This window comes from Bufo bufo, chromosome 3, assembly GCF_905171765.1.
Source record: "Bufo bufo chromosome 3, aBufBuf1.1, whole genome shotgun sequence".
Lineage (NCBI taxonomy): Eukaryota > Metazoa > Chordata > Amphibia > Anura > Bufonidae > Bufo > Bufo bufo.
Window position 1 is genome coordinate 610,099,218 of NC_053391.1, and position 15,751 is coordinate 610,114,968.

The following is a 15,751-nucleotide window of genomic DNA, read 5'->3' on the forward strand; positions in this document are numbered from 1 at the left end:
TGTGACCTACATACATCAGCAGCACTAATCCCTCTCCTCTCCTGATAGTTTGCTGCGTGTTAGTAGAATAGAGCCAATAGCTCATGACGTTTCTGGAGGAGGATTATCCAGACGGGACACATGCACTCCGCTGTTAGCAGTACTGTGCATGGACAGCCTTACAGCATATGGAGGTAAATACGGATGTTCCCCTTCACGACTGCAGACATTGTGAAAATAATGAGGAATCAAATGAAGTTTCATAGAATGTGTCATAAAACTGGAACACCTCCAGCGCGTTATTTTCTTTTAATTGTTCTCATAGATCTGCGCATACTGCTGTCTTAGCAGAACAGATGAGAGAGCAGGAAGAGTAGACACATGCTTTCCTTGCTGTCACGCTGCCCTATGAAGTCTCTGCTACCGTGTATGACCCAGTAACTGTTTTGCGGTCCGAAAACTACGGATCCGCAAAACATGGCTGGCACTCTAATAGAAATGCCTTTTCTTGTCCGTGGCTGCGGACAAGAATAGGACATGTTCTATTTTTTTGCGGGGCAGCGGAATGGTAGTGCGGATGCGGACAGCACACTGTGCATTCAAAATAAATGAGTCCGCACCTGTTCCGCAAAAATTGCGGAAAGGATGCGGACCCATTTTGCGGACGTGTCAATGGACGCTAAAAGGGTTTTCCAGTTACAAAAAGTTATCCCCTATTCACTGTATAAGGGGTAAGAGTTAAGCTTGTGGGTGTACAACCACTGGGACTCTCCGATCACCACTATGGGGGCCCTGTGTCCCCCATTTCAAGGGAGCAAAGGTCCAATTGAAGTGGATGGGACTGTTGGAGATCGTAAAGCGCAGTATTCTGCCATCTCTGGCGGTCGCTTAGAGAAGATTGCAGTAGCAGTCTTTCATAGGAGGGCGCCCCATTCTCATTACAGATGGGGGTTCCACCAGTCAGACCCCAACTAATCTAACAGTTATCCCATATCCAGTGGAAAAGGGATAACGTGTTATAACTGGAACACTGCTTTAACATGGCCGAACACTTCAGACAGCCGTCAGCATGTCTGGCCGAAAGCTATTCCTACTGATCTCACCCCCCCCCCCCCCCCCCCAGCCAATAATGTCTATGGCCACCCTCAATGCTACTTACTTGCACAATATTACTACAGCATCATCTTAACTACCACGCAGTTTGCACTGCCGAGAGGCAGGAACAGTTTTGACAGTTCAAGACCTGACTGTCAGATGAAGGTGCAGCAACCCTACCTGATAGGGGTAGTTGTACCAGCACTGTCGTGTATCCCAGAGCCAAGGCGTCTGCAGAGGGAAAAGAAAATACAAAATGGGTTATAAAATCTTCATGTGCAGACAAAAAAAATTAAAAATTCTCTCTAAAAAAAACAAAAAACAAAAACAAAGAAAAAGATGTTTGTTCTATGGCCTCATACACACGATCCTATGTATTTTGCAGTCCACAAAATACGGATACCTGCAGTGTGCATCACACAATTTCCGCGGGCCTCACTGTCAAAATGCTGCTCTTGTCCACAAAATGGACAGAAATAGGACATGTCCTACTTTTTTTTTTTTTTTTTTTTGCGGCCCCTATTCAAATGATTCGGTTTGCATCCATTTAGCAAAAAATGCATATCGGATCTGAAAAAAATACTGTCATGTGTATGAGGCCTAAGAGCGTTCTGCTTGAAAACGAAGTTCGGTGCAGGAGAAAGTTTCTTTTAAAGTGGAATTTCACCTAAAAAAAACATCTGACGAATCAGCAGATATTACACTACTAAAAGGACACCATCAAAAAAATGTTAAATTCTGCAACATGGCGCTGCAGTCAGGATTTTACCTTGTTAAAAAGAAAAAAAGCCTCCATTATCAAACCACATAGGATTGGACAGTTGTTTTTTTTTTTTCATTGCATTCTACTAATTTTGTGCTAAAATATTGTTTTCAATTGGTCATTATTAAAAATAATAATTTGTGTATTTGCAAAGCAAGGGGATTCTCCATTTACACTGAATCCCATCATCTGATGGCTCATGTGAATCTCTTATCTGCGATCTCCTGTAACTCAAACACTTATTTAAGCCATATTCTTATCAGTGTGACAAGCCAGTGTGAATTGAGCCATAATGAGCATTTATGAGCTGTCACGAGTTCAAAGATCAGAGCTACAGACTGAGCAGGCAGCTCTGTTGGATGACGGGGACTCCTGGTGAATAGAAACTGAATGACTGCAGATGCACCCTTAATTAAGAGTGCAGTCTCTTTCCATGAGCTCACGTCGCTCCGTTTCGGGGGGGGGGGGGGGGGGGGGAGGTCAATAAGTCCTGTGAATGTCTACGACACCACACTGCCTATGACTTTGTAAATTAGGTTCATGACCCAATAATATTTTTACCTCTGAACATGGATATATGGAAGTATATATGCATAACCGATGCAGGAGGTGTTCAACCACTCTCTGCGGATCCTCCAGCGCAAGAGGAGATTCGATTACTACCAGTTTTCTACACCAGCCAACAGATGAGGGCTCTGCACGGGGCATTGGGGTTGGTCAATTTCCTGAGGATAGGTCATCAATATAGGAAACCGGACAACCCCTTTAAGAAATGTTTAAGCCATTTGAATGGGACTATTCTAAACCAGGTAACCCTCTTTAACCGCTAATCCTATCCCTGCTTGTTTTCTACAGACATTGCAGACTATAAACCACAGTTTAGAAAGTCCTCTTGCTCGGTCCATAACAGTAAAGATGCCAGTGCCCCATGTGCCCACTTGTGGATGTAAAGAGTTAAAAGTTGGTGGTGTACACACACCATAAGACTGAATATGTCGCTAATGTTTAATTAGCAGACAGGGAGCATCTGCACTTTGAACTTGGCAAGTGTAAGAGCACAGAAAAATGCTGTATATTGCTTCCAGCTAGAAAGCTATTCTGCCAGGACCAGGATCACGCATTGTTTAGCTTATACTATCAAAACCACATTACAAAAGTTGCCAATTTCCATTCACTGACTAAAACACGGCCTTCGTTGCTGAAAACTATGCGCCCATCACAAGCCTTGCGCCAGCCGACACTTTCCGAAAGTGCGATTCTGGAACTTGGCAGCGATTTTCTGCCTGTTTGCTGTATAATCCCTGTTCTCGGAACTTGGTCGTGATGGATGTACACGCAGACTACTTACCGTCCAAAGACACCATACTCCATAGGAAAAGATATAGGAGTAAAATAGAAACCTCCACCTACAAAGAAAAAGGAAAGCGATATAGTCAAAAAAGTAAAAGAGAAAAGATTAAGACTCCATGGTTTATCCATTTGTGATACTATACTGGAGATTTTGCAATGAAACAAAGCCCCATCCCCACTAGTCTTATATAAATTTTATGCACTGACTATACATCCAGATTACATGGATTAGTACACAGACAAAACGGTTGGTACCCTTCCGTTAAAGAAAAACCCACAAACAAAAATAATAAATAAATTACTGAAAATCCACTCCTGAAAATCAGACATTGCTTTTGAATTGTGGTTCAACAGAATAATAAAAAAATAAAAAAAATCCGATTGAAACTGGCCTAGACAAAAAGGATGGAAAAGATTTAAAATAATTTGACCATAAGAACACGTTAAACTAAGATGTGTCCTGAAATTGGCATCACAGGTGTCCTCAAACTTGTAATCAGTCAGTCTGCCTATTTAAAGGGGTGAAACGTAGTAACTGTGGTGTTTGGTACCATGGTGGTAACCACACTAAACATGGACCAAAGAAAACTAAGGAGAGCATGGTCTCAGGAGATTAGATAGAAAATTACAGACAAACATGTTAAAAGGTAAAGGCTATAAGACCATCTCCACAGAGCTTGATGCTCCTGTTACTACAGCTGCACATATTATTCAAAGGTTTAAGGTCTACGGGACTGTAGCCAACCTCCCTGACGTGGCTGCAAGAGGAAAATTGATGACAAATTGAAGAGACTGATAATACGAATGGTAACAAAAGAGCCCAGAAAACTTTTAAAGAGAGTAAAGGCGAACTCCAAGGTAAAAGTACAACAGTGTCAGATGCACCATCCTTTACTGTCTTAGCCAAAGTGGACTTAAAGGGACACTGACAGGCCCAATAAGCATATTTAGGTATATATATATGACAGTACAGGTCTTATCAAGTGTATTAAAATCATCTAAGTACCCCCCTGTCCACCTTATAAATACCGAAAACTAAAGTTTTATAACCTGCTTGTCTCGTCTCCAATCTGCCCAAGGGGCGGCGTTTCATCTCAAAATGCGCCCAGCCAGCCGCTCCCAACTGCCGTTCTGAAGCCCCGCCCAGCTCATCAATATTCACTTCGCTGGGCGGCGGCTACAACTATCCCCGACTCAAGATCCTGCGCATGGGCAATTCAATCCTCTGGGCACGTCCTCCGTCTAATCTTCAGCGCATGCGCCCAGCCGGGGTCACATCGCGCCTGCGTACAGACAGTCTGCGTCTTAGAGGCCGCTGCAGCCTCTGCTTTATGCGCATGCGCCGGACACTTGAGTTGGGGAGAGTTGTAGCCGCCGCCCAGCGAAGTGAATATTGATGAGCTGGGCGGGGCTTCAGAACGGCAGTTGGGAGCGGCTGGCTGGGCGCATTTTGAGATGAACCGCCGCCCCTTGGGCAGATTGGAGACGAGATAAGCAGGTTATAAAACTTTCGTTTTCCGTAATTATAAAGGTGGACAGGGGGGGCTACTTAGATGATTTTAATACACTTGATAAGACCTGTACTGTCATATATATACCTAAATATGCTTATTGGGCCTGTCAGTGTCCCTTTTAAAGGGGTTGTCTCACTTCAGTAAGAAGCCTTTATCATGTAGAGAAAGTTAATACAAGGCTCTTACTAATGTATTGTTATTATCCATATTGCCTCCTTTGCTGGCTGGATTCATTTTTCCATCACATTATACACTGCTCGTTTCCATGGTTACAGACCACCCTGCAATCCATCAGTAGTGGTCGTGCTTGCACAATATAGTTAAAAGCACTGGCCTATGTGCACTCCGATGGTCCCAGCCACCAGAGAGACTGACCCTTTTTCCTATATTGTGCAAGCACGACCACCACTGATGGATTGCAGGGTGGTCTGTAGCCATGGAAACGAGCAGTGTGTAATGTGATGGAAAATGACTCCAGCCAGCAAAGGAAGCAATATGGACAGGTGCACAAGTCTCACTGAGCGTTATAGAAATCACTTGTTCGCTTCAAAAGGTTGTGCAATAAAAAATTTCGTTAAGGGTGCCATCATTTTTTTGTCCAGGCCAGTTTCATTAGTTTGGTTTTTTATAATTATTCTGTTAAACCACAATTCATAAGCAATGTCTGATTTAGTGGATTTTCAGTACATTTTTGTTCATTATTATTTATTTACTTCTGTCAGTTTTAGTGACCATTGTGGACCAACAATTTTGTCCACATGTGAAATCTGCCTTAAAGAGGACCTTTCACTGGTCCTCCTGACATTACAATATTAGTACTGGCAACGTAGGGCATTATTAGTAGATATCAGCGCGCAATTTTTTTTTTTCCAGATCGGCTGCTCTGTTGCCCCACTGTGCCCCTTGTTCTCTTTTGCCGCCCTGTATGATAATCAATAGCATCGGTACAGGGAGGAGGAGACGGCGGCATTTCTCAAGTGGCGTCTCAGCCAGGGAGAGGGGAAAAAATGCCAATACCGGTGCTATTAATTACCATACAAAAGAGAACGAGGGACACAGCGGGACAACGGAGCAGCAGATCTAAAGAAAAAAAAAAAATAGCGCACTGACCTCTACTGATCATGCCATACACTGCCAGTACTAATACTGTAATATCAGGGCCGGTAAAATGTCCTCTAACATAACCTGGGTTGTCCAAGGATTGTGTGGACTAGTTCAGTAAGAAGGAAACACAGCTGATCATGGCCACACCTCAGTCTGATAGAATGTAGGACACACCTAGAAATTCCCACAATACAAGTATCCAAAAATAATAAAAGCTAAAAAAAGAATACATAAAAGGTATAATTAACAAGGTATATCGTGCTGTTTTTTTTTATTTTATAGCATTAGCAAAAAAAAAAAAAATTCTAGTTGGTTTAGTTTCTTAGGCTACTTTCACACTCGCGTTTTGTGCGGATCAGTCATGGACGGATACGTTCAGATAATACAACCGTCTACATCCGTTCAGAACGGATCCGTTTGTATTATCTTTAACATAGCCAAGATGGATCTGTCATGAACTCCATTGAAAGTCAATGGGAGACGGATCAGTTTTCTATTGTGCCAGATTGTGTCAGAGAAAACGCATCCGTCCCCATTGACTTACATTGTGTGGAGGTGGATGCAATTTAAACAAGTAAGACTTGTTTGTTTAAAATCTTTCCCCTCTTTACAATGGCAAATCTGGTTCTGAGAAGGAATTGTTGCGCTTTTATTTCAGGTTCCACTCTTCGGAGGTTTGGATACTGTCTGATCTGTAGACAGCTCTCCATAATGCAGCAGGAAATTGCCTTTTTTAAGGGTCCATTCACACGTCCGTAATTTGGGTCCGCATTCGTTCCGCAATTTGCAGACCCATTCACTTTCAATGGGGCTGGAACGGATGCAAATCCACATTTCCTGGATCCGCATCCGCATTTTCGGGATCCGCAATTTAGTTCCTGAAAAAAATAGAACATGTCCTATTTTTGTCCGCAATTGCGGACCAGAAAAGGCATTTTCTATTATAGTGTCTGTGATGTGCGGTCCGCAAAACACTTACGGACGTGTAAATGGACCCTAAATCTGAGATTTGTAAATTAACCGTTAAACTCAGGCTGAGAACGTTGCAATGCCACTGCCACAGTCTGTGGCTCTCCATAATTCATTTGCAGCACTTTCAGAGTGCAAGAGCAACATGGAGGATGGCTCAAGCGCAGTGGATGAGGAACAATCATCTCCCAAAGACAAAAAGGAGAAGGTGAAGACTGATGGTAAGCAGCTGTTGGTGGGCGATACCATCATAAGAGGTGTGAAGTTTGAGGAAAATGGTGTTGTGAGATGTCTCCCTGGTGCTACCGCTAGCAGGGATAGACGACGGATCCTTAATATTGTTAGGCAAGCAAAGCAGGAAAGGGAGGTGGATGTTATTGTCCATCTTGGGACAAACGATCTGGCTTGCAATGAGGTTTCAAAGGTGAAAGAAGCTTTTCACACACTTGGAAAGGATATACGGGAGGTTGCATCAACTGTTTCATTCTCTGCAGTTTTGCCTGTGCATAACCTTCAGCATGACAGGAAGATGCGCATTAAGGAATTCAATGTATGGCTTAGTGAATGGTGTCTGAACCAAGGGTTTGGCTTTGTGTCTCATGTTAGCTCTTGTTGGAATGGAAAAGAACTGTACAAGAAAAATGGTTTGCATCTTTCTCTCGAGGGAACGAATGTCCTCGGTGAACAGTTCCAAGTATTTGCTAAGGAGCATTTAAACTAGGAAAGGGGGGCGGAAGAGTGATAATCCAGCAGTCCAACTGCCCCCCGGAACAATGTCAGAAGATGCCAGTAGCACAAAGATTAAGAAATGAGAAGCTCAGATTCTTGTCTACAAATGCTCACAGTTTAGGGAATAAGATCAATGAACTTGAGGCTATAATGGCATCTGAGAATATAGATGTAGTGGCTGTTACCGAGATGTGGTTTAATGGGAGTAATGACTGGGATATAACAATACCAGGATTCTCTCTATACAGGAAAGACAGAGAAGGCAAGAAGGGGGGAGGGGTAGCCCTGTATGTTGAAGATAGCATAAAATCTAATTTGATACAAGTTAGCGAGAACAATTTAGAGTCAGTTTGGGTTACCTTGCAGCTTGATAATCATAAGTTAACTCGTGTAGGTGTGATATATAGACCACCTAGCCAAGTCAAAGAATTAGATGATCTACTAGTTGAGGAAATAGCTAAAATGACAATGAAGGGGGAAGTTATCATTATGGGAGACTTCAATCTTCCTGATGTAAACTGGAAAACCAAAATAGCTAGTTCTGCCAGGAGTACAGATATTCTAAATTCCCTACTGGGATTATCTCTACAGTAAGTAGTTGAGGAGCCAACCCAGAAGGAGGCCATTTTAGATTTAGTATTCACAAATCGGAATTTGGTATATGATATTACTGTAAGGGAAAGCTTCCGATCTAGTGATCACCAGTCAGTGTGGTTTACTATAAGTACAGGGACTGAGTCACACCACACAAAAACAAACGTTTTAGAAAAACTTACATTTCTAAAATTAGATTAGAGGTATACAAGTCCCTATCAGATTGGAACAGTTTCATTGGAGTCCAGGAGAAATGGGACTACTTAAATGTGGCACTATTGAAGGCAACAGAAAATTGCATTAGGCTTGTCATTAAAAGCAAAGTACTGTGGTACTCAGCAGAAGTGGCCAAAATCATTAAAAACAAAAAGATAGCATTTAGGAAACCATACTTAAGGAGAGGATTGTGGAACATCTAAAATCCCATGGATTGAAAGATGAAAAACATCATGGGTTTACTTCAGGGAGATCATGTCAAACTAATCTTATTGATTTTTTTGATTGGGTGACTAAAATAATAGATGGCGGAGGTGCAGTAGACATCGCTTATCTAGACTTTAGTAAGGCTTTTGATACTGTCCCACATAGAAGGCTTATCAATAAATTGCAGTCATTGGGCTTGGACTCCCATATTGTTGAATGGATTAGGCAGTGGCTGAGGGACAGACAACAGAGGGTTGTAGTCAATGGAGTATATTCAGACCATGGTCTGGTTACCAGTGGGGTACCTAAGGGATCTGTTCTGGGACCCATATTGTTTAATATCTTTATCAGCGAAATTGCAGAAGGCCTCAATGGTAAGGTGTGTCTTTTTGCTGATGACACAAAGATTTGTAACAGGGTTGATGTTCCTGGAGGGATACACCAAATGGAAAAGGATTTAGGAAAACTAGAGGAATGGTCAAAAATCTGGCAACTAAAATTTAATGTTGATAAGTGCAAGATAATGCACCTGGGGCGTAAAAACCCAAGAGCAGAATATAAAATCAGTGATACAGTCCTAACCTCAGTATCTGAGGAAAGGGATTTAGGGGTCATTATTTCAGAAGACTTAAAGGTAGGCAGACAATGTCACAGAGCAGCAGGAAATGCTAGCAGAATGCTGGGGTGTATAGGGAGAGGCATTACCAGTAGACAGAGGGGGGCGCTCATGCCGGTCTACAGAGCACTAGTGAGACCTCATCTGGAGTATTGTGCTCAGTACTGGAGACCATATCTCCAGAAGGATATTGATACTTTGGAGAGAGTTCAGAGAAGAGCTACTAAACTAGTACATGGATTGCAGGATAAAACTTACCAGGAAAGATTAAAGGACCTTACCATGTATAGCTTGGAAGAAAGACGAGACAGAGGGGATATGATAGAAACTTTTAAATACATAAAGGGAATCAACAAGGTAAAAGAGGAGAGAATATTTAAAAGAAGAAAAACTGCTACAAGAGGACATGGTTTTAAATTAGAGGGGCAAAGGTTTAAAAGTAATATCAGGAAGTATTACTTTACTGAGAGAGTAGTGGATGCATGGAATAGCCTTCCTGCAGAAGTGGTAGCTGCAAATACAGTGAAGGAGTTTAAGCATGCCTGGGATAGGCATAAGGCCACCCTTTATATAAGATAGGGCCAGGGGCTATCCATAGTATTCAGTATATTGGGCAGACTAGATGGGCCAAATGGTTCTTATCTGCCGACACATTCTATGTTTCTATGCTAGGATGGATCCGTTTGGCTCAGCAGCGAGCAGCGTTTTGGTGTCCACCTCCAAAGTGGAATGGAAATGGAACGGAGGCAAACTGAGGCCTTCTGAGCGGATCCTTTTCCATTCAGAATGCAAACTGATCCGTTTTGGACACTTGTGAGAGCCCTGAACGGATCTCACAAACTGAAAGCCAAAACGCCAGTGTGAAAGTAAACCCAGGCCGCTTTTACAAGGCCAAACTATGTGCACATCTTTCCATCTGTACTGCAAAACGTGTGGTCATTGTGGGCGTTAACACAGGAGAAAAATCAAACACTTCTATTTTTTTTGACAATATGATCTGTCATGTGTCCTTTAAAGCAGAAGGTGTGATATCTACAGTCTTACTTGGCATGCTGTACATACCATCCAACCTCACAGTAGGAAACATTTCTGTGCAATATTTTTCTATAGTTCCTTGGTATTGGAAGAAAAGAAATAAAATAGAAACGAAAACCATATGTATAGTATATGTATGCCTTTTTTACTTACATGCTCTCTGAAAATTTCCGTACTAAGCTTGGCTTATCCTGATTCCGCCTCTGCCTAAACCACCTCTGAATTTTACGTGCGTCCCAGTCCAGCTGTTTGGATAGTCCCTCCAGGTGCTTCCCATCGGGACACTAGGATATAGAAGAGCAGCATTAGAACAACAGGATACACACCTCACAATGCACAGAGTTAGGCCTCATGCACACGACCGTTGTTGTTTTGCCATCCGTTTTTCATGGCTCCTTTGTTCCGTATCAGAGTTTTTTTTTCTTCTCTGATTTAAGTCCTCTTCCGTTCCATTATTCCACAAAACATATCCGTATGCGATCTTTTTTGCGGATCGGAAACAGAGACAGTAACTTATTAATCACCAAACACATGAGCAATATGGGCTGGGCAACGCATTTCTACAGTATGGATACGCAAAATACGGATGTGTTCCATGTGCGTTCTGTATTTTTTGCAGACCCATTGACTTGATTGGGGTCTCGGACCGTGATTTGCGGACAATAATAGGACATGCACTACTTTTTTGCGGAACGGAAATACGGAAACGGAATGCACACGGAGTACCTTCCGTTGTTTTTGCAGACCCATTGAAGTGAATGGTTACACATACGGTATGCAAAAAAAACAACAAACGAAAGCGGAAAGAAAATACGTTCGTGTGCATGAGCCCTTAAAAAAAGCATTCCAGCATTTTTTGGACATGCAGTATAATGCCAAGTTACCATTAACATCCATGTAGTCCATAGCTCGCTCTCCTGTGTAGCTGACTTCCTGTGAACTACAGCATTACATCATCACCTCTAAAATGCCTGCTGTCAGCTCTCAGACACCTCCCCTCCCCAACCCAGCTCCTCTGTATTTTTCCTCCATGCATAGAGAGCAGATGAAGATACGTCTTTTATCTAAGGGAGACAAAGTACAGTGATATTGAAGACTACTCCACTCAACCATTAGCTGCCCAGACTCATACTGTCTGTTTCCTTGTGTGTGCTGTATGCAGAATCTCCAGTGTATCCTATGGTAGGCAGCTTCACACTGCTCAACCCAACCTCCTGCTAATAAGTGTTGACAGGAAGAAACATATCACAAGCAGTACGCATGGGGGTGAACAGGGTGAAGCTGCATCACCTAAGAATATACTGAGAATCTGGGTCACTGATCTATCACTTGTTGCCCTTAGAGTAGAGCGGTGTGAGGAGATGCCACCTCGTATATCTCTGCAACGCCTCGGGCATGCTGGGAAAGTAGGCTGCATTATGGGAACCAAATCAGAGTGGAAGAACTGGCAAACAAGATGCCAGACAACCAAGGACAGGCAATAAGAGTATGATCTGTGGAGGTACGACCTCTGGAACCTCAACTGATCATGAGAAAGGGTCATTTCTGCCCGCCTATGACTGGCGAAGAAGTCTGAAACGCAAGAGGCCACTCTATCTCCATGGGACTGCCGAAGAAAGACCCCCACAGTGCTTGCTTATCTTCCAAGAGTTAGAACATGCCGTAAATTCATGTTACTAAGTCTGTAGCCAATCACTGGCACCAATCACATGCTGACGGTTGTGATTGGCTGCAGCAGTCATGCTGATTTACAGCACATCCCCGAAAACAAAAAGACCGACAGGTACCACTGGAGAAGCAAGGAATTTAGTAAATCAATTTGTGGTTCTTCTAATGCACAAACACAAGGCAGTATGATGGATTAGGATCAGCACGTCATTCACAATGAACCCTGTTGAGAGACTAGGGTGCCGCTTGCTCAGTTCCCACATCACCTCCCCTAAAATAATCTATAATTTCATGAGCTTGATCGTCAAAAAGAAAAAACAGACATTCACATAGTAATCTGTAACAGACCCATTAAAGCGGATGCACCACAAGCGCATTCAACTCTCTCCAACCCCCCCCCCCCCCCAAACCAAATAAATATGCATTACATAAGTATTTAGGCAACTATTACCTGTTCTGTCTTCATTACTAGTCACTTTATCACTATAAGGACCATGATGCTAACGCAGCCCTGTGGGTGGGAAGCAGCACTGGAACGTATGACCGCTGCTCTGCTAGCACAGGCTGTATTGTCCCTGCAGCTTATGTATGTACTGCGCTCCACCCGTCCTTCCTGAGCAATGCGGAGATCCCAGCATGTCCTATAATGTGAAGGGCACATCTCTTCCAAAGCTACCACCACTAGAGACTGGAAAAACCTGCACTTGGGCAAAATAAATAAGTGCTTATCCAGGAGGACAAAAGCTGACTGTCTATTGCCAGCTATTGACAATAGGGATGAGTAAGGCTACTTTCACACTAGCGTTGTTTTAATCCGGCGTTCGATTCCGACACCGGAACTGCCCGCCGGATCCGGAAAAACGCGTGAAAACGGATTACATTTGAATCCTGATTAGGATTTTGATCACAATGAAAAAATGCATTGGAAAAAACGGATCCGCCATTTATGGACTTTAACTTTTTTTTCACATTTTTCGGGTTTAACATGCAAAAGCCGGATCCGGTTTGACTGAACACACAGCACCGGATCCGGCGTTAATGCAAGTCAATGGGAAAAAGACCGGATCCGGCGTTCAAAGTGTTCAGGATTTTTGGCCGGAGGTAAAAATACAACATGCTACGTTTTTCTGAAAAGCCTGATCAGTCAAAAAGACTGAAGTGAAGACATCCTGATGCATCCTGAAGGACTGACTCTCCATTCAGAATGCATGGGGATAAAACTGATCAGTTCTTTTTCGGATTTGAGCCCCTAGGACGGAACTCAGCGCCGGAAAAGAAAAACGCTAGTGTGAAAGTACCCTTAGAAAGGGACTTGATAGCGGCGCTGCTTCAAAGCAAGACCCCAAACGGAAATAGATGATGAATCCTTCATTTGCTGGATGACAACATGTTTCAGGACTACACTAGTCCCTTCGTCAGGTCGATTGCGACTTAACCAACATGACATGTTATAACTGACCTGACGAAGGGACCAGTGCAATCCTGTAATGCGCGGTCATACAGAAAATAAGCCATCATCATCTTTTTCCATTTGGAGTTTTGCTTTGAAGCAGCACTGCTAGCATGTCCCTTTCTTACTCATTCCTTTTGTCAATCTTCTGGTCCTAACCCCTGAATCCGGCAGGACAGCGAGCATCAGCCAGCGCTAAAAGCTGTTGTGCCCCGAGCCCAACCATAGAGGTGAGCAGCGCTCACCTTAGTTCATCTCGTTTCACTGATGGTCGTGCCTCTATATTCACACCTACCCTGCAGGACTCCCTATGCCTACTTGGTAGTCACCATCAGGAGAAACTATTACCCGAAACCCATAAAAATTTATTTTGGTTTTGGCATACATTTCCATGTCATGTTCCAAGTGCCAGATGTTGACTTGAAGGGGTTATGTCATCTCAGACAATGGGGGCATATCGCTATATCCACACTGCTGGGACCCGCACCTATATTGAGAATGGAGTGGGCCAAAGTGGTGACTGGAGGACTCCGGTCCGGCCACCACCAAGCGCTCTCCCCATAGAAGTGAATGGGAGCCGGCGACTGCTCCCATTCACTTCTATGGGCCCTACAGTTATAGCAGAGCCAGCGCTTGGCTATTTTCAGAGGCCCCATAGAAAATTAATGGAGGGAGGCTCTATTTAGGAGATGGGTGCGGGTCCCACACCTATCAGACAATGGGGGCATATCCTAGCGATATGATCCCATTGCCTCAGATGAGACAACCCCTTTAAAAGGAGGCCATCCAAGCAGACCCAGCTTCTCTCCTCCTGGATAAGAGCTTCCTTACAATCCCTTTTCCCATTACCTGGCCAATAAGACTCCCTTCACAACCTTCGACAAGCAGAAACTTTTCTTTCCCAGATCCACTTGGGCAGGACACAGCAGACGGACATTTACATTGGAATTACATCTAAAATATAGGGGGCAACTTTAAATGGCCATGAGAGGAGTAACTGTCCACAAGCATCTTTAACAATGACTACAGACTGCAAACATGGCCGTACCATTTGCTATTGAATTAGATAAGACTTTAATGGAGCAGCAATCCTTTTTAACCAGCACTGAAATATGATCAATCACGTCCAGATATTGTGTGACACAGTCCTATTCACCGGAGGACAAAGCCACAAGCTCTTATGAGATGTATGACAATGGGCACACCTGTCCATCAGACAGGGCCTAGGAACATGACACCAACTCCTCTAAAGGACAGGACCAGTATACGGCCTGCCTAATATATGGAGAGCACAAACAAGAGATGGATGTCGGCTCTCTGCTTAGAGAAGAGTCCGTCCTCAGGGACTGCAATGGCTAATGGGGGTCACGTAACCGGTCAGTCTCCTCAATCCCACTGAAATTGAAGGGATTTTCCAGCTAATATCTAAAGTTCATGACCAGCTTTACTTCATAGAACACAAGTGTACGTTTCGAACCCTTCAAACGCGTGTTTGCATTTTGCACATCGAATTAGAGCAAATGACAAAAGGTCTAGTGGTCTATATCAGAGATGTAAGCAAATGAGGCTCTTGATCCCAACAGCTCAGGGCCTGTTCAGACTGCATGAATCTGAAAATGAAGCACAATGGGTGCTAATGGATCAGACTGGTTTTAATGGGATCAGACTATTTTCTTTCTAGGTAGAACATCCCAGCGGACTACGCCGTTCTCAATCCTGATGGAACCCATTAATGGCAATGATCTCTTAGGATGCGGCTTCCATCTACTAAATGAAAACAGGCTGCAAGTGGAAAAGTTCCCATACATATAAAACTAGAAAGAAAGCAGTGGGGGAGAGAGAAGAATACTACACAAGTCAGTGGTGTCATTCCCCCTTACCCCATCATTATTTTTTTCAGATTTTATTATTTATTTTATGCACTTCTATAGCGCTGACATATTCTGCAGCGCTTTACAGACATCAGCATCACCCTGTCCCCAATGGGGCTCACAATCTAAGTTCCCCGTCACTATGTCTTTGGGGTGTGGGAGGAAACGCACACAAACACGGGAAGAACATTCAAACTCCATGCAGATGTTGTCCTTGGTCGGATTCATACCTAGGACAGCAGTGCTAACCACTGCCTCGTGATATTAAAGTACAAGGAGCGAGGCACACAGCAATAAATTTTATGGTCTGCCAGGACCAAGGCAGAGCGTTATCTCCTTGTACCGTGATATTCTGTCGTTTCACATCTAAGGTCTCACACAAAACCCGGTCATCAATGAACGCGAACTCTGCCCCTCGGTGTTGGCTCCGGGGTGGATGACCGATCAGAGCCTTGGAAATAACAGCTTTAAACTGGCCATACATGCAAGATCTAATGTGCACGGGGGAAGCACGACACTCACCATTAGACAAACGTGTATTCTTTTATTAGCTCCATAACATGTACAAATCACGAGTATAGCAAGATACAC

General features: G+C 43.5%; 1 protein-coding gene across 1 annotated transcript in view; it reads right to left on the bottom strand.

Moving 5' to 3' along the window:
- Positions 1 to 15,751, bottom strand: part of CERS5 (ceramide synthase 5) — a 96,150-nt gene that overhangs the window by 36,280 nt on the left and 44,119 nt on the right. Inside the window, exons 3-5 of the mRNA XM_040426004.1 lie at positions 10,325 to 10,455; positions 3,186 to 3,243; positions 1,255 to 1,305 (exon numbers count right to left, since the gene is read on the bottom strand). Coding sequence (XP_040281938.1) covers positions 1,255 to 1,305; positions 3,186 to 3,243; positions 10,325 to 10,455 — 240 coding nt within the window. The remainder of the gene's footprint in view (positions 1 to 1,254; positions 1,306 to 3,185; positions 3,244 to 10,324; positions 10,456 to 15,751) is intronic.